At 42.6% G+C, this 23,675-nt stretch overlaps 3 protein-coding genes across 8 annotated transcripts; 1 reads left to right on the top strand and 2 right to left on the bottom strand.

Annotated features, from left to right (window-relative positions):
* Positions 1-1,039: 1,039 nt before the first annotated feature.
* LOC121187040 (TRPM8 channel-associated factor homolog) lies at positions 1,040-10,370 on the bottom strand. 6 transcript variants are annotated; one of them, XM_041046097.1, is made up of 15 exons: positions 10,246-10,370; positions 10,018-10,107; positions 9,012-9,086; positions 8,083-8,809; positions 7,414-7,630; positions 6,869-7,160; positions 5,131-5,432; positions 4,756-4,930; positions 4,390-4,484; positions 4,030-4,240; positions 3,336-3,572; positions 2,760-2,983; positions 1,860-1,973; positions 1,367-1,651; positions 1,040-1,083 (listed from the first exon to the last, which is right to left on the bottom strand). In XM_041046097.1, the coding sequence occupies exons 4-14, from the start codon at positions 8,727-8,729 to the stop codon at positions 1,409-1,411; spliced, it is 2,757 nt and encodes a 918-aa protein (XP_040902031.1). In that variant the 5' UTR covers positions 8,730-8,809; positions 9,012-9,086; positions 10,018-10,107; positions 10,246-10,370; the 3' UTR covers positions 1,040-1,083; positions 1,367-1,408. The 6 variants fall into 6 exon arrangements, with proteins under 6 accessions (XP_040902031.1, XP_040902028.1, XP_040902034.1 ...); XM_041046094.1 differs by lacking the exon at positions 1,040-1,083 and having other exon boundaries at positions 1,100-1,651; XM_041046100.1 differs by lacking the exon at positions 1,040-1,083 and having other exon boundaries at positions 1,100-1,651; positions 8,083-8,804.
* A 1,081-nt stretch (positions 10,371-11,451) lies between these two features.
* On the top strand, positions 11,452-17,122 carry LOC121186951 (polynucleotide kinase 3'-phosphatase). Its single transcript, XM_041045894.1, has 17 exons — positions 11,452-11,738; positions 12,724-12,770; positions 13,090-13,368; positions 13,527-13,832; positions 14,232-14,311; positions 14,436-14,493; positions 14,588-14,695; positions 14,781-14,852; positions 15,082-15,130; positions 15,307-15,377; positions 15,561-15,653; positions 15,780-15,876; positions 15,979-16,040; positions 16,175-16,284; positions 16,391-16,478; positions 16,577-16,644; positions 16,776-17,122. Exons 1-17 carry the CDS (start codon positions 11,618-11,620, stop codon positions 16,894-16,896), a joined length of 1,830 nt encoding a protein of 609 aa, XP_040901828.1. The 5' UTR covers positions 11,452-11,617; the 3' UTR covers positions 16,897-17,122.
* Positions 17,123-17,176: 54 nt separating this feature from the next.
* si:ch1073-280e3.1 (complement C2) lies at positions 17,177-23,248 on the bottom strand. The gene is made up of 19 exons (XM_041045893.1): positions 23,088-23,248; positions 22,844-22,953; positions 22,150-22,297; positions 21,819-22,004; positions 21,253-21,426; positions 20,968-21,066; positions 20,684-20,826; positions 20,395-20,536; positions 20,119-20,253; positions 19,915-20,019; positions 19,550-19,687; positions 19,162-19,265; positions 18,952-19,078; positions 18,597-18,744; positions 18,371-18,444; positions 18,067-18,158; positions 17,811-17,943; positions 17,670-17,719; positions 17,177-17,581 (listed from the first exon to the last, which is right to left on the bottom strand). Exons 1-19 carry the CDS (start codon positions 23,140-23,142, stop codon positions 17,399-17,401), a joined length of 2,346 nt encoding a protein of 781 aa, XP_040901827.1. The 5' UTR covers positions 23,143-23,248; the 3' UTR covers positions 17,177-17,398.
* Between the last annotated feature and the right edge of the window lie 427 nt (positions 23,249-23,675).

The raw sequence follows: 23,675 nt of genomic DNA, 5'->3' as shown, positions 1-23,675 counted from the left end.
CCAGTCTGAGCACTCTGGAGAAGGTTTTCGTCCAGGATATCCCTGTACTTGGCCGCATTCATCTTTCCTTTGATTGCAGCCAGTCGTCCTGTCCCTGCAGCTGAAAAACACCCCCACAGCCTTGTAACCTTGGCCAGATCTGTGCCTTGCCACAATTCTGTCTCTGAGCTCTTCAGGCAGTTCCATTGACCTCATGATTCTCATTTGCTCTGACATGCACTGTGAGCTGTAAGGTCTTACATAGACAGGTGTGTGGCCTTCCTAATCAAGTCCAATCAGTGTAATCAAACACAGCTGGACTCCAATGAAGGTGTAGAACCATCTCAAGGATGATCAGAAGAAATGGACAGCACCCAAGTTAAATATATGAGGGTCACAGCAAAAGGTCTGGATACTTATAGCTGTGTGATATTTCAGTTTTTCTTTTTTAATAAATCTGCTCTCATCTGTCAATATGGGGCGCTGTGTGTACATTAATGAGGGAAAAAAATGAACTTAAATGATTTTAGCAAATGGCTGCAATAAAACAAAGAGTGAAATTTTTAAAGGGGGTCTGAATACTTTCCGTACCCACTGTACATTCTGGAGCTGTGTTCAGGAGCTGTGCTTCTCTTCTCTGGCCCCCGGCCACCACAGCCTCCTCACTTTTATACTGGTGGACTGCACCTTCTCAAGAGATCAAAATCAATTATCTCTTCCAGCACACTTACAATAATAACAATATCAAATATCATGTTATCAAACAGAAGTTTACTTAAATGTACTTTTAAAACACCTGTTTCTTTTTAAACAAGATACTTATACAGGTCATTCCACCACAAAAGACAAAACACCCCTCCCACTCTACTACACTTGGTTTCTTCCCCTGTGACCCCCCCCTATTTAACCAAATGGACCGCTCCAGCCCAGGTTTGGCTGCTTCTGGTCTGACAGAGGAACAAGTGCAACAAAGGAGACAGGTGAACACAATTTAAATTCAATAAATCAAATACACAATCACAATCAATGCCTCTTCTCTTCTTCACCCCTTCATCCAAATGTTCATACCACACACCACCAACAGTTCACACCAGGATCGACATTCTGATAAAAAGAGTGAGAAAGAGTGTGTAGTGCATGTGCCTTACTTTAGGCCACGGGGTCTCCCCGTGACAAACACACTGACAATGAAATGTCACATTTGAGCATTTATTTCTTCAAGAAACCTATGAACATTTTGTGTAGCACTGGAGAAATCTATGCAATAATGTTACACAGAATGCTATATATATATATATATATATATATATATATATATATATATATAGTTTATATTTGTATAGTTTATATAGTCCCACTAAATGCTTATTTTTAATTTAGTACTCACTGAACCCATCTCACTGCACTTTAATTAGCAGCAGACTGAAGTTCAGTCATACTGGACCATGGGGTGGTCACTCCAAGAAGGCAGGTTGGAGAGTTTCTCTTCAGTGGTGGGGTCGATGGGCCAGCCCCAGGCCTTAAAGAATCCACACAGGTTCAACCCCACAGCCTGGGAGAAAGTCTCGGCGTACAGGTTCATCTTTCCTCTGTTGTCATTGGGAAAGTCGCTCATCTCGTGGTAGGCAGCAAACACCGTCTTAAAGGCATCCCAGCCAAACGTGTCCTGGAGCTACATGGAAGGAGAAAAATATAGAGGGAAATGTTCATCCAATATTATTGTTGTTTGGTGTGTAATGTGCAATAAATCCAACCTGGGTCAAATGGGTCACATTTTGCTTTTTTTGCCAATGGGGGGGTGATTTTATTGAAAAGGTGACTCCAGTGTGACCCAAGCCTAGTTTGTCTATAGGGTGTAATACAGAGTGATTCTCTCTCACCTGCATATATGTCTCCAGGGCCACCCACATTGACCAGCTGCTGAGATTCCTCCCTCCCTTAGCATAGTCCTCTGCTCGTTTGTTTCGATATTCTAAAGTCATATTTGGGTGAGCCTGCATTAAACAAGATGATTGTTTATTTAGTACATTTATAGCATCAGAGCATCGTATTTGCACTCTGCCTTGTCTCAGCCGGTTTTAACTCTTAATCTGATTCTGCTTCTCTCCTGCTAAAGTTCAAATTCAAATGTGCTTTATCGGCGTGAAAGTTTCAAACACAGTGTTGCCAAAGGGTCAAATACGGTTTAGCCAAGTACATATCAAAGAACAAGTAAACAACATCAAGGTCTATACACATACGACATATTTACAGTATATTCAGTGAATGGGTGTGTCCCTCAAGTTGTGGCATTTAACTGAGTATTTTTAACTTTGAGATGTCATTTAGTTCAGTGAAATGTGGAATTACAAAGATGAACTGGTTAAAGTAAATGTTCCTTTTTACACTGAATGATTCACACTTTAGGAGGAAGTTCATTTTTGTTTCCATCTCACCAAACAGTGCACAGTGAGGTATTGTGTTCTCTTTTGGTTGCCATGTCTTTTTGTGTCCTCCTTGCTGCTTGCCAGTCTGCTTTCTATCACTGAAAGTTACGTATGAAAAAGTGACTGAAATGTGGACCATTAAGACGCCATTTCCAAGCTGCTCTGCTAAAACCCTTATTTTAAAACTACAACGTGATCTGGCAAAATCACTACACACCTAAGCTAAAGACAACGGCTGTGCTGTAATTCTGGCTAAATTTACCTGTAAAACATTCACTCAGAGAGAAAAATATGTCATTACACAGCTTCAGACTCTGTTTCTCCTGCCACAAAAACAAAAATGATTTACTTCACCTGTGCCCTGTTCATCCCCAGCACCTCTTCGTGCACATACACTGACCACAGGTTGCATGTACACTCTGTGGTGTGTGATGGGAACTCCCAGCAGCTTCTCTGCTGGTTGTGTCCAAGCTCATGGATGGGGCCCCACAGGCCTCCACGCGTGGCATTTTCAACACTGACCAGCTCAGCTGCTGAAGCCTTGTGCATCATGACAGGATAACCTGCATGCATCCAACCTGAGCAGAGGAAAATCAGAAAAAGAGTTTTATAGTGATGCTCTTTAGGGTTTTATAGCTACGGCAGAGACAAAGCACAAAACACATGCCAAAAATTGACTGATGTCCCTGAGAGTTGTGGTTCTATATTCTCAGTATGGTCTAAAAGCACTGGTTAGCACTGTGTGGAGTTACCATGGACATGCTGCTTTGGTGAATTGGATTTTGAACTTTAAATTGCCTGTAGGCGTGAAAGTGAGTGCACATGGTTGTCTGGTTGTATGTGTTTTCTCTGTGCCTCTCACCCAGAATTAGTTGCTCCATCTCCCAGGCAGAAACAAGCATTTAACATATCAAACTCAAACACACTTACCATGAGAAATCTGCACGTCTGCTACAAAGCGTTCTTTGCGGGGAAATTTGTGTGGTATGACAGCCAGGTCAGCAATGGCTCTCATGATGCTATCCCAGAGCGACGCCAACTCATCAGGGCGCTCCAAGCCCCGAACAACCTCCGATGGTACAGTAAGGATGATGTTGTCAAACTCCAACTCTGCCCAGGGTGAGGGAGCAGTGCGCAGCAAGGACCAGTCAGCTGCTGTTGTCACACCTGGAGAGAACAAAGAGATGAGTGTGTTCAAAACTTTGAAGCTTTGACTTATTTCATAAATATTAAAATGCCCTTCGCTAGGAAGAGTACAAACCTGTCTGGTCAAGAACTACACTTCCAAGACAAGGTCTATACAATGACTGTGCTTCATAAATAGCCCCAGTTAGAACTAACTAGTGACGTAGCAAAAAGCAAGTAACACTGGTTACCAGTGGCCTAGCAAACCTTGTGCATTGGGTTTATCATAGCGGTTAAACTGTTAACTGGATCTTTGTGTGAGGTATAATCTCATAAGATTTCAACAGATATATGCTTAAATGAAATTATTACACTTGAATTGTTCCAGCACAGAAGTGATGATGAGAACTGATGAGGTATAATGCAAAAATCACCAGAAGTCTTCTATTAACCCTATGAGGACACACACATCAGCAAACACATATCACTGCACACTTACCAGATTTATAATACGGAGCAGGTACAGCTATCTGCACTATCACCTGTACCTCCTCCACTTGGGTGTTGGGTGGGGCCACCAGGTAGAGGAGCCCCCCCCACAGGTTCCACACCTGCATCATGTCTGTGGTTATGGGGAATCGTTCATGAACAGATGGTGCTCTCTTCAGCTCTGCAGCGTTCAGCCTGTCTGTCTGACAGCCTATCTGGACCTGAGGAGGACATGGAAGATGTCTTAATGCTTTGAAGACCTGGACCATGGAGCAGAGACTCTATTCTTGATTGATTTGTTAGTAGATTTGTTATTTCTTTTCTAAAGCTAAAATCCTTAACCTGAATCATATGATTTTGTGGACCGTACCTTCCATCCCTTGTTGACCATCTCTGTTGGTATGGCCATGTAGGTCTTCATACCAGGAGAGAGGTAGAGACCTGTACTGATCCACTCCTCCCCTCCTGACACACACACACACACACACACACACACACACACACACACTCACACACACACACACACACACACACACACACACACACACACACACACACACACACACACACACACACACTCACACAGCAGCAGCAGCAGCAGCAAAGGTTACTCTCTGTAACATTTACATGTATAAAATCAGATTTTACCATTCTCCTTCTTAACAGTGAGGTCTGTACACGTGTGCACATACTGAACTCATGACAAATGTGTTTGTACACAACAACAAGGCCTGACCTGCTGTGTTAACATTAATGTTGATCCTGTGGTTATAGACAACTGGCATCAACGGGTTATTCTTGATGAGGAAAGGAAAGAGGGCATCAGGATTTGGGCAAACCTTATACACCTCTGCCCCCACATTGAGGAGTAGGTGGTCTTTGGGACTCCTCACAGGGTTGCTGTCACACACCTTGAAAGAAAATTGATAATGAATAGTATAAAAGATGTTGTTCAAACAGATCTGACTGGTTGATAGCTGTAGTACAATAACCACATACAGCGTTTATGATCTACAGTATCATGCTTTGGCGCAGCTCAGTGTCAAATAAGACATCCGATAAATAAGCTTGGAATATTTCCTAAAGAGTTCATTTTATTTTGTCCACTCACCTGTGGCATGCCCGACCTCTTTAAGATTTCTGTGAGGGTGGACACGACCTGTGTATAAGAGGAGCAGTCGTGAGCCTTCATGTTCAAGTAGGTGGAGCAGTCATTGCCCAGCCTTTGAAGGCATTCCTCCTCAAGTTTCGTAAGTTCTTCGCCCTGGGTTACGTGGCCAGCAAAGCGGCGCAGGAGGTGGCGGAAGTGGTAGCTGTCTTTGATGGCCTGGCTGGGTACAGGGGCCTTGTATAAACCCCCACAGATCGTTGCGCCCAACAGGCTCAAGCCCATTTTGTTCAGGATCTTGTTCCCTGAAAGACATCGAGGCAAACCTGACTTGATCTAGTGCGTTACAAAGTGTTATGACAATGGCTGAACTGATATGGAAAACGAACAGTGCAAATATTTTTGCAACTTTTAGATTTAAGTTTATGAAGGTCGGTTACAAATATAAAGCAGAAGCCTATTAATAAGAAATAAATTCATGTTCTTTGGGGATATCACAACACCTCTTCAGCCTCTGGAACATTTCTTTCCATACAAGAGATTCTGCATGCCCACCAGGACTGCCCAGTTCCGCAAGCTCTACAGCTCCTCTACAATTCTCCAGGACTCCTGCCTCCTGCTGCTCAGCACTTTGGCTTCTCCTCAAATGTATTCTGCCTCCATTCAACTGCCACTTTCACTTGAAATTATCCAGCCAGCAACTACACCTGCTGCCCTGAATTTGGCAGCTTCTTCTGCACTCACTGAACCACCAACTCAGCTGGCTGACTCTTTATAGCACAAAATATGGAAGAATACAGAATAGAACAGCTCGTTGTTCTGAAGCAGTAATATTGTCAGATTAAAGGAGGGCGTGTCTGACAGTTTCTGTAACTTTCCAACAGGGTTTGAACTTCTGTCACAAGACTGCAACACTGTGAACTCCCTCCAGAAGAGACCGTGAAATGAGACTGTGTATCATGCACCCCACCCCCCCCACTTAACCTAAACAACTTCCATCTGAGTCAACACCACCCCCCACACATGAAGGCGCTCCCTTCTCATGTGTTTATTCTATCAGATATAAACACAATTGTCTAATGATGCGGTCAGACAGCACATTGTACAAGCTACTTTTCAAGTATCATCTGACATCTGACCATCAGTCATCAAGCCTCCCAACCATGCAGGCATCCAGACAGCTGACTCTCCTGTCTCTGTATCTTGCCCCAGTTTGTGTTTTATCTGTCTGTCTGTCTGTCTGTCTGTCTGTCTGTCTGTCTGTCTGCAGTAATTTGGTCACTTGGTTTCTAAAAACCACATTTCCCTGTTTATCTCAGCCAGTCCAGCAGCTCAGCCTCTCCGATCATGTGCAGTCAAATAATCCTAACTTCACCATGTCTGTATCTGATTCCCTGGTCTTCATTTGTATGTACAGTACCTCTATAAAGTAATTCTGTAGAGCCTGGCAAATCTTGAGTTTTCCTAAGCCAGAGTTTGTCTCCTGTTTGACATTTCTGTCCTAAGCCTGATTCCAAGTATATATTATTTAATGACTTTCTCGTGACTTTTTTAGAAGGACTTATAATAGCTGCAATCTCTCTCTTACCCATGTGGAATTCAGTGTATGGAGATGTACCTGTAATAGTTTTGAGATGTGCCTGATAAGAACCATCACCATGCCCATTTAGAGAGAAGTACCTGGAATATGTTTAGGATGCATCATGTTACTATGAACTGAGCAGGTGGTGCATTATCATACCTGCAAAATCCGTTAATGGGTTTTGCCCGTGGTGCGTCTGTGCCCAGTACCAGGCGTGTCCACCAATCAGCAGGCCTCCTCCCTCAGCCACAAAGTCTTGGATTTCCTCCGCATGATCATCACTGTACGCCGTACACACAAATACACTCAGGTCTTTCCTGAAGTTTGTGTTCTCACACTGCAGCCCTGACTTGCTGAGAACGTTGAGGGCGTTTTGAGGCAGCACACCAACGACCCCCTGCCGGCCTTCATCCAACCAGTGAATGGCGTTGTTCCAAAATGGAGCCAGTGTCTGTAATGAATGGAATCATTTCCAAACTGAGACAGTACTTATGTAAAACAACTTGGCAAATCATCACACTCGTTATTTAGCACACTCTTGACAGCCAACGTCTGATGGTCAGAAGGTAATAGGTAACAAAATAAATATGGAAAGTAATCGTATCTACAGTCTAAATGAGATTGTATTATCTGTACACTATGTGCTCAATTTGACGACTTATGAAGGAAGAAATTCTAAGACCGATCACTTATGTGGACTCTACCTCTCGTCCCAGAAGTCCTTCATGTGAAATCACAATGACTCGTCCCTGCCCATAGTAGGCTCCTGCCAGGAACGCTCGTCCATCCGCAGTGGTCCCGATGGGGAAGGCTAGAGGGCCATGGACCAGAATCTCCGAAGCTATTGCTCCACCCTGGAGGTCAAACTCTGAAACCCCCTGGAGTAAGAACTCCAAGTCATCCTCAAAATCCTTACCGATTCTTTACATGAAACAGGGAAGAGGAGAGGGAGAGATCACAAGAATGAGAGATAAAGTGTATTAAATATTATATATTTAATGGTTTTCATTCTAAATTAGAAATTTTGAAGGATTGATTTTGCTTCAGTATGATGGAGTCCAATAAAAAGACACATGTACAACCATATGTTAACAACTGACAAACACTTCTTATCATTGTTGTTTTAGATGGTGACATGCAATAAAAGCCAGAATCTAACTGGGAGCAGTGTATTGCACGCATGTTAATATAATTTCTTACATGTTTTTAAAGTGAAGTAAATGGCTCCAGTGATAAAGTGAAAATTTCAGTATTAATGATAATACTGTCATAAACAGGAAGGTCAAATGTGTGGAGAGGTTTTCAGATTACAGTTGTCACTTAGATAAATAGAGCCTTTCTAAATGTACAATAAAAAAGAAGTACACACTCACACTACAGCCATCCACGAAGACGGGATTTGAGGATAGACAGGCAGGCACTCCACCTCACCGAGATGCTCAGAGAAGTAGACCCCTGCTACACCAGAAACCTTATTCCCTTCAAACTGAAGCAGAGTGTTCTCCTTAGGGTGATCTGCAGCCCAGCTCCACGCCTGACCTGCTATCAGCACTCCTCCTCCAGCTTTCAGAAATGCCACCAGCTCCTTCGGGTCTGCACCCACACTGTAGGCATCCGTCACATACACACCAACCTCAAGACTGTCACTAAAGGCCCCCACCACTTTGACCTGGAAGCTGGATTTGCTGAGGTTTTCAGCGACTGCCTTGACGTTCTCCTGAACCCCCACAGACAGGTTGTCAGATCCATCTCCTCTCAGCCAGGTCAGGGCGTTCTCCACCAGAGCAGGGAAGGCTGTCAAGTATCCCTCATGGCCCAGGACCACAATCCTTCCACGACCGTAGAGAGAGGCAGCCATCAGGACCTGGCCTCGGCTGTTCATTGTTAAAGGAAAGGCATGGTCTCCAATCAGAACCAGGTCGCTGGGAACACAGGGGCCACGGAGGTCCAGCTCTCTAAAGCCTCTCATCAGGGACAAGTAGGCCTCTTCATGGTGGTTTTGGATGGGCTGGTTGGACATGTTGAAAATGACTGAAGGTGTTGACTCAGATGGAAGTTGTTTAGGTTAAACAGGCCTAGATGTAGGTCAGTCAGGCTGTCCTGTGGGATTAGAAGGGGAGAAAGAAAAAAACTACCATGCATGCATTACTCTTTCATGACAACAACAATTTCAATTTACAACTGGTTCAGCAACAAAAAGATTATTAGCTGCCCTTCACCTGGTTTCACAGAGGCCCAAGAGTTTGTATATATTACTACAACCAAAGACTACCTGAAAGCACAAAGTGTTTTTTCTTTTTACCTGAAAGTGAAATTGTCTTTCTGCTCGTATTATCAGACTGCAGCCCCACAGTGTTCAGGCACTCCTCCAAGGACTCTATCCAACAGGACAGATGAGAGAATATAAATGACAGCAAGAGCGGCAGTAAGTATTCAGGAGAACTCACAAAAAGGGGAGGGACGTCAGAGGGCATAACTCAGTGACAGGCTATTGTTGACAGGCAAACTCAAACATCATGTTTTGGATAGTTTGGATGACAACACCTGGTCTGTCAGCATTCTCCGCATGTAATTATTTCACTAATTACAAGCAATTTTGGTTGGACACGTATAGGAAAGCAGGTTTCCTACACAGAGTTATGCATTCTGACAGAAAGCAGGTTTCCTATACACCTGTAAATGTATAGGAAACCTGCTTTTCCTGTTGGTGTAAGTCAGTGTTTATGGAGGTAACTTGACACTTTCGGCACAACATTTTGGTTTTGAAATAACCAAAATGTTGCATCTGTGCCTTTGTTTCTTAAAGAAACTTATGACGACCATTTTACAGAAGTCTCAGAGAATCTGTGTTTTCATTTCGTATTGAACTCAGGTCTGGAAAGTTTAACTTGGGTGAGGAGTGTTTGGGTGTGTAGTTGTAAGTCAGAGAGAAAGGAAACATGACCTACACAAAAATGTGAATACCCCTTTCTAACCCTAATACTTAATCATTAACCGATTAATTTGCAAAGTGAATTATAGCATTTAAAGTGTGAATAAAAAGGCCTAAAACAACGTGTATGCAATATGCAGATTAGCCTTGTAATGTAATATATCTGCTATAAATGCCTCTATAAACAAACTTGAGTGCACTTTTAAAGCCAAAGGATTTCTCTAACCACTTTGTAATGGAAAAAACATGAAAATATATATGGAAAAAAACATTTAATTGTATAACGTGTGGACTAATACAAAGTGAAAGTAACAGCTGATTTCCATAATCAGTCCAGACGTGTGTCTTCTTTGATGTTGGCTGCAGAGAAATTTACTGTGTCATGCCTCCCTCGGTCTGTGGTGTCCCCGTCCAAACACACGGAAGTCTGGACTGATGGTCTAATGCAGTTTATTCTGTTTCCTTGCTGTTCGCAAACCAACGTGAGAGATAAGAAGAAATGAAACACAAGGCAAAGCAATACATTACACTGTTAGCATCAGAAAGTTAGCAAACACATCAAGTAAACTCAAAATTCAAACACAAATAAATAAAGTTCACATACCTTGTCGCCGCTCTCGACTAGAGTTATACTCCCAGTAAAGTGACCCTCCCAGTTTATCCCTGTCTCTCCTCCTTCTGTTACCGTTTCTGCACGGTTCACTCCATTATTTTTACTGTCAAGGTGCGATGTTTACATGCATACAATGTCTTTTCAAAATAAACTTCCGTCTTTTCAAGTTGCCTGAGCAACACAGACCGACAAAGTTCAGGAGCATCAATAAAATAACAAAAATAAAAAGAAGAGTTTTTTTTCTGACATAATTTGAATTTGAATATGAATTTCGGGATCTCATGTGACATATGATATATGTCTGCTTAAAATCATGGGGAAAATCATAAGAGTCCAGTTTGAGGCAAGTTATATCAGTAAACATGTTCAATTCAAGTAAACTTTCTGCAGAGTCAGGTCCTGTATGTGTGTGAGTTTGCACACACGTGTGCATATGAATCAGAAAAGAGAGGCAGAGAATGAAGAAGTCTACATATCACTTTGGCCATCTGACAAAAAAGTTCTTTATAAAGATAAAACCAGACCTACGCCCTTACTTTTACTAGGAGCGAACAGACTGCGACACAACACCTGTTGTGCGGCTGTTTTCCCTATAGAAGACCACGCCCACCACCACCTTTAAACCATGTAATTACAGTAACAGGCTACTGTAAGGAGTCTATAGTCTATGGTCAGCTTTTCACTGAAAGCCCAGGTGTCCCAGCTGTTCGCCAATATGTAAACATGCATTTGTGAGTCTCTGTGCAGCTGGAAGCGACTCAAACCACAGACAGATGTAACCTGATCAGTGCGTATCAGGTGATCCCTGCACACACTAACCATCTGCAATTCAATACAACAGACAATATTGACAATATTTAACATGTTTTTGTAAGAAGTTGAAGTTAAATTTTTGTACGTACAATTTGAATGTGTATTCAGGTTGCGATGTATGTGTTCGTAAAAGTTTTAGGTTTACATGCGTTCATACTGCTTGGTATTTGTGTGTGAACTAGAACACGCATTTGTGGGTACCCATTACTCACAAATCGTTGTACGCATTGGTAAACCTTATTTTTCATTTGTAGATCATGTAGTACACATTAATGACCACCCCGAGTCTGATTTCTCTCCCCACGGAGTCCCGGACAAGTCCGAGCGGAACCTCGAAATGGAGCAAGTTTCTTATCGAGCGTAGTTTTTTAATGGACCGCGGGTACAGTGCAAAAACAAAGCCCCTCCGGTTTATGTTCGTGCTCCTCGAAAAGTCAGATAAAAAGAAGTGGAGGCCAAAAGCAGCAACTCTGCATATTTAATAACTCTCAGCCGCAGCCGTGCGATGCCTGTTGTCCTTCTGTGCCTCGGTTCTTAGGTTTATGAGCAGATGTCGTGCACGCTGGTTGGCCCCTCCGGAGCTCGGGTCCCTCTGGAGGATGGACGAGCTGTGATTCTGGGCCGGGGTCCGGACACCGGAGTCACCGACAAGAAATGCTCCAGGCACCAGGGTGAGGAAAAGTTCAGCAGAAAGTAAACTGCTAAACGTGAAGAGTCAGAGGGTAAAAGGTAGACAACCAGAACAGAAACGATTAGTCGATTAATCGTTTAGTTGATCCACAGAAAATTGAATGTATTTTTGTAGCCGATTAATCGCCCGAGTCACTTCTCAAGCAAGAAGACAAATTATATGCAGGTTGGTTAAAGATGGCGCCTTGGTCTCCGGGACAATGTGAGGGACACTGATTTCACTGTTTGCTGACATTTCATCAACCAGACAATTCATGGGGAAAACAATCGGCAGATTAATCGATAATAAAAATAATTGATAGTTGCAGCGCTATAGGTGCAATGTCCTACAACTTAGTAGCAGTAATAAGAAGGTGACAAAGTGATCAGTAAATACTTCTGTAAATCACAGTTCTTGTATATAGTACAAAATATAAGTTTACTAATCTAAAATCAATGCAGTCTAATGCAACTGTCCTGCAGTAAAGCCTCCTTTCATGAAGGTTATAATGTTCAGTTATTGTTTAAACTGTTGAGGTTTTAAGACTCAGCTGCACGATCATTTTGGAGAATGTCATTTGTTTTACTGTCCAACTGTGTTGCATTAATACAGAGATCTGATTCTGGTGTTTACACTGCCCTCTTTCTGAAAAGGGTGGGAAAAAAGTCAGACTGTTATTTTCCCTATTGATCGTGTGATCTGTAAAATGTGAGAAAATAGTGAAAAAAAGCCCAGGTTGACATATTCAAACTGCACGTTTATCAAACCAGCAGCCCAAAGCCCGAATATTTTCAGCTTGATATTATAGAAGACCCAGTGAATTTTCACATTTGAGGAGCTGGAATGATCAATTAATCCATTTCTTTAATCTCTAAATGAATATATGTATCGAAATGTGTGTGAGTGTGTGTGTGTGTGTGTGTCTGTCTGTCTGTCTGTCTGTGAGGTCATGTTTGTGATGGTGCTTATCTTTGTGTTTCCTTCAGTGAAGGCGGTGGCTTGCTATGCAGACCAGGATGTGGTTATTACTCAGGTATGAAAGCAAACAGTTAAGTCCAGCGCAGTTTCACAGTTTAATATTCAGTGAGTCTCCCTGTGAAACGCTCAGCCCAGAAACACCACTGCCAAGGCTTTATTCCAAGATACACCACAGAGAGTTAACATTTAACTGCACACAATCAAAATACATATGTCACTACTGTACATTAGTTATGTATTACTACATAAACCTGATGTCAGCACTGTTTTCTCTTTACAGCCTAGACCCACCCAGGTTATCTTACAACCCATAAACTAACTGTATAAATGCTTCAGTACAGTGTTCATACATCATTTCCTACTTTCCCCCACAGCTGGGTCCCAATCCCAGTTTCCTGGACGGTGAGAAGCTGGGCCGGGGCAAGTCTGGTAAACTCACTCACGGGGGCACTCTCTTCCTGGTCGACCAGAACCATCCATTTAGACTGAACTACTCTCTGAGCTCCAACGGTACAGCCTCCGGCGCTGCACAGAAAGGGCTGAAGGCCACCGATAAGACAAAAGGAGGAAGGAATGGGAAAGAAAGAGAGGCACATTCGAGTCCCACACCTAAACGCAGTATAAAGGATTTTTTTCCTACCTCCCCCATGAAGGTAACACATTTGCTGCTGTTTGGTTTTTGAGTTTAAGTCTGTTTGTTGTAGTATTTTATGTATCTCAAAGGCTTACCCCTGTAATGTTATGATAAAGATGGCTTTTATCAATTAAAGGCAGACAACTGAAAATGAAAGAAATACATTTTTCTCTTTAGTCATTTAAAAGACGCCTGAGCCCAGAGAGGGAGCAACCTGAGGTGAAGCGCCAGAGGATAGAGGAGGAGGCCTCAGGTGGATGGATGAAGGAAGAAGAGGAGGATGAGGAGGAGAGACTGGCAGAGGAAAAGCTCAAGCAGCTGCAGGAGTTGGCTGAGAAGTCTATGACAGTGAGGAGTAACAGCACCCAGCCTTCATCATTATCATCATCATCATCACCATCAAAGGCTTGTCTAAAGAGCAGCTGGCAGCAGATTGGCAACCTGATGCTTTATACTGCTGCTGGAGTCAGAGGGAGCGACAAGGTGGGAAGTGTTTCAGTGGAACAACTAATGAAGATAGTCCCTGTGTTTTTTAGGCTCTCTGTCTGAATTCAGAGAATTACGTAGCATTGCCATTGGCAAATTAATGAAAAAATTAATTAGCTACAATTGTCTGTGTTTTATGTAAAAAAAAAAAAAAAAAGCGAGCCCCAGAGTAAATACTTTTTCAAGCAAAACTGAAAAAAACTGACTGATTCCAGCTTTTTAATTGTGACGATTTGCTGTTTTTCTCTGTTTTACATCAATGTAATGAATGACATGATTCTCAAGTATTTAAAACAATGGTGTCTTTACCTTTTGGAAATATTGACTTACAAATTAATAATAGAATAGAGTATGTGAAAATGTCTGAGTATTTCCCCTTCTCCTCTCCTCCTCCAGATTGCTGGGTTTGACATAGATGGCTGCATCATCACCACCAAGTCTGGAAAAGTCTTTCCCACTGCACCAGATGACTGGAAGTATGTCCACGCTCCTGAACGCTCCCTTTAAAATGGTTTGCTGTAGCTAAGAGTTTAGATAACTGACTGTCAGTGGCTGATGCAAATTATATCTCATATCTGCCTGATTGTATTTAATCACTAGGATTCTGTACCCAGAGATTCAGCCCAGACTGGCCACATTGCTCAGAAAAGGATATAAGGTGAGTAGCACAACAGCTGCTGATAATATTTAGTGAACTTGCCACACGTGTTTGCCACTGGATTTCCAAGTCTACCCTTGCTCTCTCCTTGCAGGTGGTGTTCTTCACCAACCAGATGGGCATTGCTAAAGGCAAACTGAGACCAGAAGTCTTCAAGTCTAAAGTGGAGGACGTCCTTACCATGCTGCAGCTACCCGTACAGGTTTGCTATGCTGTAGATTGACACTTTCTATGTTAAGTACATACTGAACATAAAGAAGATAATCCCCTCTGTGTCTTTGTTTCAGGTGTTTGTAGCTGCCGGTCCTGGTATCTATAGGAAACCAGTTATGGGAATGTGGAATCACCTGTGTGAGAAGGTAAATGTCAGTTGGGATACAGGGACACACACCCATATTAGTTAAGAACCACACCTCATATACAGTATTTGTACTGAGGCAGACATGTAAAGTAGAATCACACTAATTAGAGTGAGTCATTGAATCCACCCTGTTGTCATTAGTCACATTGTTGTTTACTGTTGTATCTGCATGTTTGACTATAAACAGTCAAACAATTCAAGTGTCTTTGTGTGTGTTTCCTGCTCAGGCCAATGATGGTGTTACTGTTGACAAGACAGAGAGTTTCTATGTAGGAGGTGAGTGGATCCGTATTTACTGTGTGTGTTCTCAGTTATCTGGTCTGATAACACACAGGTGCACATACAACAAATGTGCAGAAATGCAACAAGAATAACCCCACCTGGAGGCTTACTGCTGATCTTAGTATTACTGTAATGTGATTCTTAGCTTATGACTTTACCTCTGTGCCCAGATGCTGCAGGCAGGCCAGAGAACTGGGCTCCAGGGAAGAAGAAGAAGGATTTCTCCTGCAGTGACCGACTGGTACGACCTAATGTTCTTACTCTTTTTTAACTTCCTGCCCTGACTTGTTGACTGTTTTGTTTGTCATGTTAAGTGTTGTGAAATGAGTCTTAACTGTGACTTGATGTTTCTTAATGATACATTAAACTGCATACATCTGAGCATTATGTGTACCAGTTACTGTCTTCCTTCTTGTTTTTATAGTTCGCTCTGAACATCGGGTTGCAGTTCCACACCCCAGAGGAGTTCTTCTTGGGCTGGAAGCGAGCCCCCTACAGCCTGCCTGAGTTTGACCCTGTGAGTACAATGATTTATGGCTATCTACTGTGTTTTTTTTTATTTACTGTATGAGAATGTGTTTGAGGGGTTTGTCTGTGTCTGTATTTTTGTAAATGTTTTTTTTTTCTTCATCTGAATCTCTAGAGGAAGCTTGACTCTGCTGCCAGGCTGTACGACCCACCGTCCGCCTCCCTCACGTCCAGCAAGACAGAAGTCATCGTTGCCGTGGGTTTCCCTGCATGTAAGTCAAAGTCAAAGTGAACGGTAAACACCTTTTGTTTTTCTGGTCTCTCCTCCCGTCTAGAGCCCTGATTATCTTGTTCATTCTTTCTTTTCTCTGCAGCGGGTAAATCCACTTTCTTCCACGCCCACATCATTCCAAAGGGCTACATGTACGTTAACAGGGTGAGTGCCTCTTGTATAAAGACTTCAGTCTTGCAAATAAATGTTTTAAACATGATGAAGATAGTGACCATTAGGGTTTATATATTCCATTTGGCCCCTCAAAGCTTTCACTGAGTCTTTTATTTCTGTGTCAGGACACACTCGGTTCGTGGCAGAGCTGTGTGTCGGCATGTGAGCGCGCTCTGAGGGAGGGCCGCAGCGTTGCCGTAGACAACACCAACCCAGACCCTGAGTCTCGCAAACGGTGAGGCACAGCTCTATTAATATCTACTGTATTTCTATTCTTGTACATGCATTTAATTTTTTTTTCTTCGTTTGTTTAACCAATACTCTAATACTGCATTTTCCAGATATGTGGATGTAGCCAAAGCAGCAGGAGTGCCCTGTCGCTGCTTCCACTTCTCAGCCTCCCTGGAGCAAGCCAAACACAACAACAGGGTATGACTCACCTCTTCACTCTGTAGCGTCTTGTTTTGGCTGGTTACAAGTTTGTTTGTGTGTTTTTTTTTTTTTTAACATATTGCTGTTGTTTCCAGTTCCGTGAAATGGCTCCATCAGACAGCAAACATGCCAAGGTCAATGACATGGTTTTCCACAGCTACAAGTAAGCTTGCAACTATGGTGACTCAGTAGGCTTTGAATCCTGGCAGTAACAACTATTGTAGCAATAACACTGTAGGCTTTATAGTGTGACCTGCGAGTTTCATTTGAATTTTCCTTTTTCTCTCTGGACAGGAAACACTTTGTGGCTCCTGCGCTCTCTGAGGGATTCTCCGAGATCCTCCAGATCCACTTTGTCCCTGACTTCAAAGACAGCGAATCAAAATCCCTGTACAGACAGTTTTCTGAGGGCTGATTGGACAGCCGGCTTTCTAACCTCAGCATGATCGACTGTCTGGCGTATGGGTTCCCCACTGACATCTGTGCAGTGCCTGTAACTCCTAGCTCATAAGCATACTGTATGGCTGTAAGACTGTTCATCCTGGTCCTTCCATTTCAATGCATCCACATGAATGTACAGATATATTTCTGTTATGTGTGGGCCTCAAGATGTGAATTTGTATTTGTTTTACATGTTTAGTTTTGAGAGAATAAAATGAAAAAAAAAACAAGCAGAATTACTTTTATGTGTTATGTATGATTAATGTATAATGAAAAGTCTTTATTAGTAAGCTTACTGCACCACAGCTATAAAAATCATAGGCATTCCACTTGTCAGCAAAGCACAGGAAAACACTTTATATTACTATCAATGATTGGTTATATATATTCCCATATGTTGTGGAAAAAGAGATCACCTATAGGTCTACTGAATTCTGCATTATCATTATCCCCCGCAGTCTGAGTTCTGGATCCTCTCAGTTGATCTCAGACAGGAACTGGATCTGTTCACCCAGATGCTGTTTCAGCCACGGCATAATCTTGAAGAGGTCGATGTGAAAGTCTCGAGCGTCTGGAGGCGGCCTGTTGCTGCTGTACCGTCTCATAGCTGAGTTGAGTGGGTCGCATACGTCTGTGGTGCCCCAGCTAACTACTGCCACCTGGGGATGAAAGACGGAGAAAAGTCAATGAGATAGTGATTTCACTGTGCATGATCAGGGTCTTATGGATGAGGAGAAACTTCCAGACCTGGAAGTAGCGCTTTCTTTTTTGAAGAAACAGGGATCCACCAGAGTCACCTGTCCAAAAAGAGACAACATGGAACTGTGATGTGAATCCCACATTGGTCAAACTGTGGTGGCTGTCGTACAGTAAGTGCAGAGTCCAGACCTTTGCAGGTGATAGCATCCTGGTAACCGGAGGTGCCCCCCGAGCAGAGGAATGTGTCAGGTATGTACTCCTCCAAAGTCACGTTTGTGGGCTCTTTCAGCGTTTGCCTGGCCTTCTCCACACAGGCAGATCTCTGCAGACAGCCAGACAACTCGCTGTAACACCTTTATATTTCTATTTAAACCGATCTACATCCAACCACATTTTTGACTGTCGGCATAAAAGCAGCCCACAGTCTGGAAATCGCAGCTCTCACCTGACTCTTTGTGTGGATATGTGTTTCTTTGCGTTGGGAGTTCTTATGCATGAAAAAGGCAGCTGTGGTCAGCTGTGGTAGAAGTTCCTTCCCTGTGCACACACACATTCATTTTACTGAGAACACATGAGAGTAGGTGCAGGGTTTTTAGACAGATTTGTCAGGGGAAATACACAGGTTAACCGGGAAACACGTGTCCTTGCATACTGTTCATACTGTGAATGCTTTTGCTTTTAAACAGACTCAACTGACATCAGAAAACACATTCTTGTCTGATTTGTTGCAGAGTGAAAAGGTCACATACTGTGCTCCTCACAGGTAGAGTTGATTTTTTTCATGGCTCGACTGGCTGGCACAGTGCATGGCAAGCAGATCGGTCTATGGAGTGACCAACAGTATACACACACAAACTCACACAAGGATGGAAATCCAAGAATTCCACATACACCTTCTTCATGACAAATAAATAAATGTTTGCCCTGTATCCCCAAGTGGCTGATAGTCAAAGATTTTTCTTTGGGCTGTCTTACCTGGCCCTCCAGGAAAGAGGGATGCTCTTGTTCACCTTTATCAGAGCTACATCATAGTCATAGAACTCGGACACGTTTCTGTGTTTTAGAGCGTTGATGTTATACTTCGGGTGCATGATCACAGAGCTGGACCTCACCTTACCACCACCTGGGAACCAAAGAAGCAGCTCATTGTTTCAACATAAAAGGGTGTGAAGTCAACAAGATAGTTAACAGGAATAACTGCTCCAGAACAGTCATTTTTCATCAGCCCCCCTTTTCCACTTTCCTACTTTTCCTTTTTCTCCCGTTCTCTCTTTTTTTTCTCTTACGTGAATCTCAATCTCCAAAAACTATGTTCCCATGTTGTACCGACCATGTTCTATGTCCACTTGGTAAGGGATTTTCTCGGTGCTCGCTCTGGCAAAGCAGTGAGCAGCCGTCAGCACCCAGTTCTGGCTCACGATGGATCCAAAACACGACTTCTTTGGCCCCCATTCAGGCTGTAAGGGAAGAAGGTGTTACACGTGTGTGAAAAACCACGTCTCCGTTATGATTTTAGAGACAGAGTGCACAACACTCTTACTGCTTTCAGAGTGACGTGCCAGGGCTCGGAGTAGACTGGTGCCCCGCCCTTCTCCTTGGAGACGAGTTCTTGAGCTACCCCACACATCGTCACACTCTTGTCACCTGCATCATGAAACATGTTGTAGTTCAATAACTAAAATGTAAGAATTCCCTTTCAATAATCGATGAATGTGGAAAATAAACTTATATAAATAGCTTGTTTTTGTAGAAAAATGATTGTTTCGCCTACCTGCCATTCTAAAAATCCAGATTGTCTTTCTTTTTTCTTTTTTTTTGTGTTCTCAAATTTTAATTTTGTGCTGACAAACTGACAGCTGCAATCAGGAAACACCTTAGCAGATGATGAAGGTGTTGTACCTTTGAGTTGAAAGCAATCTTTTACTCACTAATGATACTGTTGAACACCTCTCCCAGTGTTTGGAAGTCTTTCAGAATGAAGACGTGTTGCTCGCCACGTTTATGTGAGGCTAAGGAGTTCAATTCATCTTTGTTCACCTGGTCCCCAACACCAAATACATAGACATCTGAAAACACACATACAAACGTACTTGTAATGCATCCCTGCAGCACATAGGCAAGAATGTCAGCACACTTTACACACAAAGTAAAACAACATTTGCAAATTTTGAATTGCTTGTAAGTGAAAGCAGTTCTAAAGTGCAGGTAGAGTTGCTAAAAAATACGATGGATTGGAACTACTGATTCAATCTCTTTTGTTGTTAGTTAGTTTGTTTATTTTTTGGCACTGTACCTAGCAATGTCTCATCTGTGTGATCCCGGGCTGTGCTGCTGTAGCCCAGCAGATGCCGGATCTGGGCCAGAGCGATCTGAGGCTTGTTGCCTGTGTTGGAGTAACCTGCAGGCAGAACAGCCAGAAGAAATATTAACAACATTACAAGAAATTTAAAGGTTTGTAAAAGATTTTTTTATGAGCTGGAGACACTCGAGTCTTTACCGTCTGTTTCTATGATGATGATGTTCTGGGTCTCATTAAAATGGTTCCTGGCAGTGTTTTGCTTGAAGAAGTTGATCACCTCACTGACGTGGTGCAGTGCAGAGTGAAGGTTGGTGCCCGTCTTACTCTTGTGGCCTGAAGGTGAACAAACAGAAATGACCAAATGATTGAAACATACATTTCTAAATAATTCAGTTAACTCCTGAACACACCGGTGCATCACGGTTGTCTACTTGAGGCTGTAAATTCACGAAAGAGTGGGTAGCAGAGTCCTACTGTGGTAGTCGAAGTCCACCAGATTCCATATGACGTCCTCTATACGACTGCTTATATCGGCGTCTCTGATGTCTACAATGTCTTTAGCCTCGCTGGCAAATGACAACACATGGAACTTCATCTGCACCTCGTAGCTGTCCAGCTATAAAGAAAACGAAGAAATGTTAGTTTCACACCTGATGATGGAAGCAAACTAGAACAAAGCAAACTAGACCAAATATTTTGTTTCTTTGTATTTTACCCACATCTCTTGTTGAATCAAATCAAAGTGTGCTCATTTGGTACAGACCTTTCTGATAAGAGCAATGGTGGCATTCCTGGATATTTCAAAGTCCTGCTTTTTGATGCTTCCAGATGTGTCCAGCAAAATGTAGACATTCATACGACTGCCCTGAGACACACGAATGGTCCGGCCAAAGGATATTACTCCAGCTTACACACACATAAAGTAATTTTTTTAAAGCTGGTTGCTCTGAGTATTTGTTTAACAAGTTAAAGTACATGCACTTAAAATGTCATGTTGTTTGTGCAGCAGCATTGTGCAACGCTGATACAGATACAAGTTATACCCACTTTTCTTTTTGGCATCTGGTGAGACTACGTCCATGACTCCTGCAAGTGACCCTGCCATGGCTTCCGCCACAACACTAGGGGAGTCGAAGGTGTACGGGCCTGCAATAAAGCACAAAGATAGCATGCATGAATGTTTTATCATAATATGATAGTTCACTGTGGACTGCTTTGACAGCACTGCAATGACAAAATGCTGTAGGTACACAGTTGGTGATTTTTTTTTTTTTTTTTGGGTCTAAATAATTGTCTGTAGTGTTACAGGAAAGACACGTGAATCTAAAATACCCTGGCACCGTGGTGTTGAGCCACTCCACTCCCTGTTCTCTAGGCAAACCCTTTCAGCCGACCCGAGCAGATTCAGACCAGCCTGACACCGGTAGACCACCTTCTCTCCAGTGTGAAACCGGCCTGCTGACCTCTGGGCCCCCGCAGGGATCCCTGGGTCGTTACAGTCGTCAGCTGCAAAAAAAAAACCAAAATTTGTTCAGTGACCTGTTTTTTTTGTCTCAGTTAACTACTATGTAAGATTAAAATCAGTTTATAGGGATCTGTTTTGTATTCATCAAAAGCTGCTTTACAATGTAAACCTGAGCTTAGTCAGTGCATGCTCACTCTAAGACTCTTCCATACCCTCTAACATATCTTATCTGATAAACTGGGCTCAGGGCCTCATTACAGTGGACATTCTCTCAGTTGTTCCCTTTTGCACTGATGTAAAATGGTAAAATATAACCATATATTACACCATATATTATATATATATATATAATATATATATATACATATATATTACCATATATATATTTTTTTTTTTTCACACACATGATTTATGCTTGACAGGTTTGTCCTACCATGGTTGTCACAGACAGGAGTGGTTCCTGTCCACACCCCAGAGAGGGTGCAGTTCCTCTGGGCTGACCCAGACAGGGTGAACCCTTCTTGGCAGGAGAAGCTCTGCGTTGTCCCAACATGGAACCACTGATCCCTTGGCCAGAAGTCGCCATGATCCAGCTGGAGCTGAGCTGGACACAACACATCTGAGAGAGGAGGAGGGACGGAAATGGATGAAGGATGCAGGGAAGAAAATAACAGAGTGGTGTTTGAGAGAAAACGTAAGATTATGAGCAGCAGAGTCCTTTTGTGCACACGTGGCAGTGAATGTATCATCATCCACTACATTACCTTTGCATGTGGCTTGTGACACCGGTCTACCATTGGTTAATCTCATGAGCGACCACTCCCCATCAGCACCACAGAGCCTGTAGCTGACTGGGAAAGGGTATTTTCCTGGGCCACAGTGATAGGTCAGCACACTGCCCTCCAGCCCTCCCTGGGGCAGAAACACATGGTCAATTTTGAAGTTAAATTAAGTAATGTGAAGCTTTCCGGTGAACAGATGCTTGATTTGTTTCACTTTCCAGGGCTTCTCGTTCCTAACATGACCAGAATAATACCATTGTACCATTACCACCATAACCTTAGTCTCTTTTGAAAGGTAAGTCTTTAAAATTTACAACCAAAAAGACTGAATGAGTATAAGAGGAACCAAACAAAAATGACACTGGCACACACTAAAAAACCCTGAGCACTAACAAATAGCCATTGTAAATTCACAGGGCCCAAGGTAATGCATTTAAATGCTTTATTTTGTCTGACCAACAATCGAAAAACCAAAAAGATATTTGATTTAAATTTACAGATTAGAGAAAAGCAGAAAGTCCTCATTTTGGAGAAGCTGAAACCAGAAAATGTTTGTTTTTGAAAAAGCATTTAATCAGTTATCAAAATAGTTGGCAGTTAAAATGTTTGTCAACTGATTAATCTGTTAATAGTCAAGTAAAATTTTCAGCTGTAATGCACAGTGTCGTATTTTTACCTGTGAGTAGGTGACATGTCCACCTTTGATGCTCTCTGTAGTTGAACAGTTCAGAGGCCCTGGATCCTCGTATGCTTCGTCTTCATAATCATACTCTTCCTGCAGGGACACTAGAGTACAAACAGTAAAAGTGTTGGTCTGCACGTAAAAGAGGGAACACAGACTTGTGGCACAGATCCATATGAATTTGACGTAATGTCAGAAAAAAATATACAGCAAATGCACAGAGAAATCAAATGCTCACCATCCTGGACAGAGATGAAGATCCACAGAATCCACAGAATAGACTTGACATACATGACCAGACTCTGTATCAGCTGAGTTTGTGTCTGTGAGTGACAGAAACCACAGCAAGAGTGTCTGTATCGACCTGCAGTGAGCTGCTGTGTTTGATGACTGATTACCCATTAACACAGCAGCACCAAACAGAGAAGGAGAGATTGAGCAATTGAGGACAGACACAGATTTGAGCCGTCACTTTCGTTTCTGGTTGCACTAATTTTTATCTTTTTGCCTTGCTTCAGGATTCTCTGCAGTCTGCTGTTTCTTTGGTGACATTTTTACATGTGAAACTGCTTCAAAATAAAAATCTACTGGACACTCGGCTGCCATGTCATGAGCCAGCTTTGTGTAACTAATGCAATTTCAAATCTCAAAATCTCTTTAGCACTTCTAGCTCTTATTTGCCATTACCAAACCAAACCTCATCCCAGCACTGTTGTTGTTTTGATGCCTAATTACCCAGAATTATTGCTAAATGACTCAAACTGTGTTGTCTTTGGGCCAGTGTTTTTCTGATTCAAAATGGTGTGTACTTTGTGTTTGTGTGTTG

The sequence above is a fragment of the Toxotes jaculatrix genome, chromosome 9 (assembly GCF_017976425.1).
Source record: "Toxotes jaculatrix isolate fToxJac2 chromosome 9, fToxJac2.pri, whole genome shotgun sequence".
Taxonomy (NCBI): domain Eukaryota; kingdom Metazoa; phylum Chordata; class Actinopteri; family Toxotidae; genus Toxotes; species Toxotes jaculatrix.
The sequence above is the reverse complement of the archived record's forward strand: the minus strand, read 5'-3'. Positions and strand labels throughout refer to the sequence as shown.

Excerpts from the sequence above, each read along its gene's own strand:
- LOC121187040 (XM_041046097.1), bottom strand. The coding sequence starts at position 8,729 with ATGTCCAACCAGCCCATCCAAAACCACCATGAAGAGGCCTACTTGTCC. Across the intron at positions 2,984-3,335 it reads AGACGTGCAGATTTCTCATG|GTTGGATGCATGCAGGTTAT; the intron begins GTAAGTGTGTTT and ends TCCTCTGCTCAG. Across the intron at positions 1,974-2,759 it reads TGGGGATGAACAGGGCACAG|GCTCACCCAAATATGACTTT; the intron begins GTGAAGTAAATC and ends TGTTTAATGCAG.
- LOC121186951 (XM_041045894.1), top strand. The coding sequence starts at position 11,618 with ATGTCGTGCACGCTGGTTGGCCCCTCCGGAGCTCGGGTCCCTCTGGAG. Across the intron at positions 14,696-14,780 it reads TGCTGCAGCTACCCGTACAG|GTGTTTGTAGCTGCCGGTCC; the intron begins GTTTGCTATGCT and ends TCTTTGTTTCAG. Across the intron at positions 15,877-15,978 it reads TGCCGTGGGTTTCCCTGCAT|CGGGTAAATCCACTTTCTTC; the intron begins GTAAGTCAAAGT and ends TTTTCTCTGCAG.
- si:ch1073-280e3.1 (XM_041045893.1), bottom strand. The coding sequence starts at position 23,142 with ATGTATGTCAAGTCTATTCTGTGGATTCTGTGGATCTTCATCTCTGTC. Across the intron at positions 22,954-23,087 it reads CTTCATCTCTGTCCAGGATG|TGTCCCTGCAGGAAGAGTAT; the intron begins GTGAGCATTTGA and ends TTTGTACTCTAG. Across the intron at positions 22,298-22,843 it reads GACATGTCACCTACTCACAG|GGAGGGCTGGAGGGCAGTGT; the intron begins GTAAAAATACGA and ends TTTCTGCCCCAG.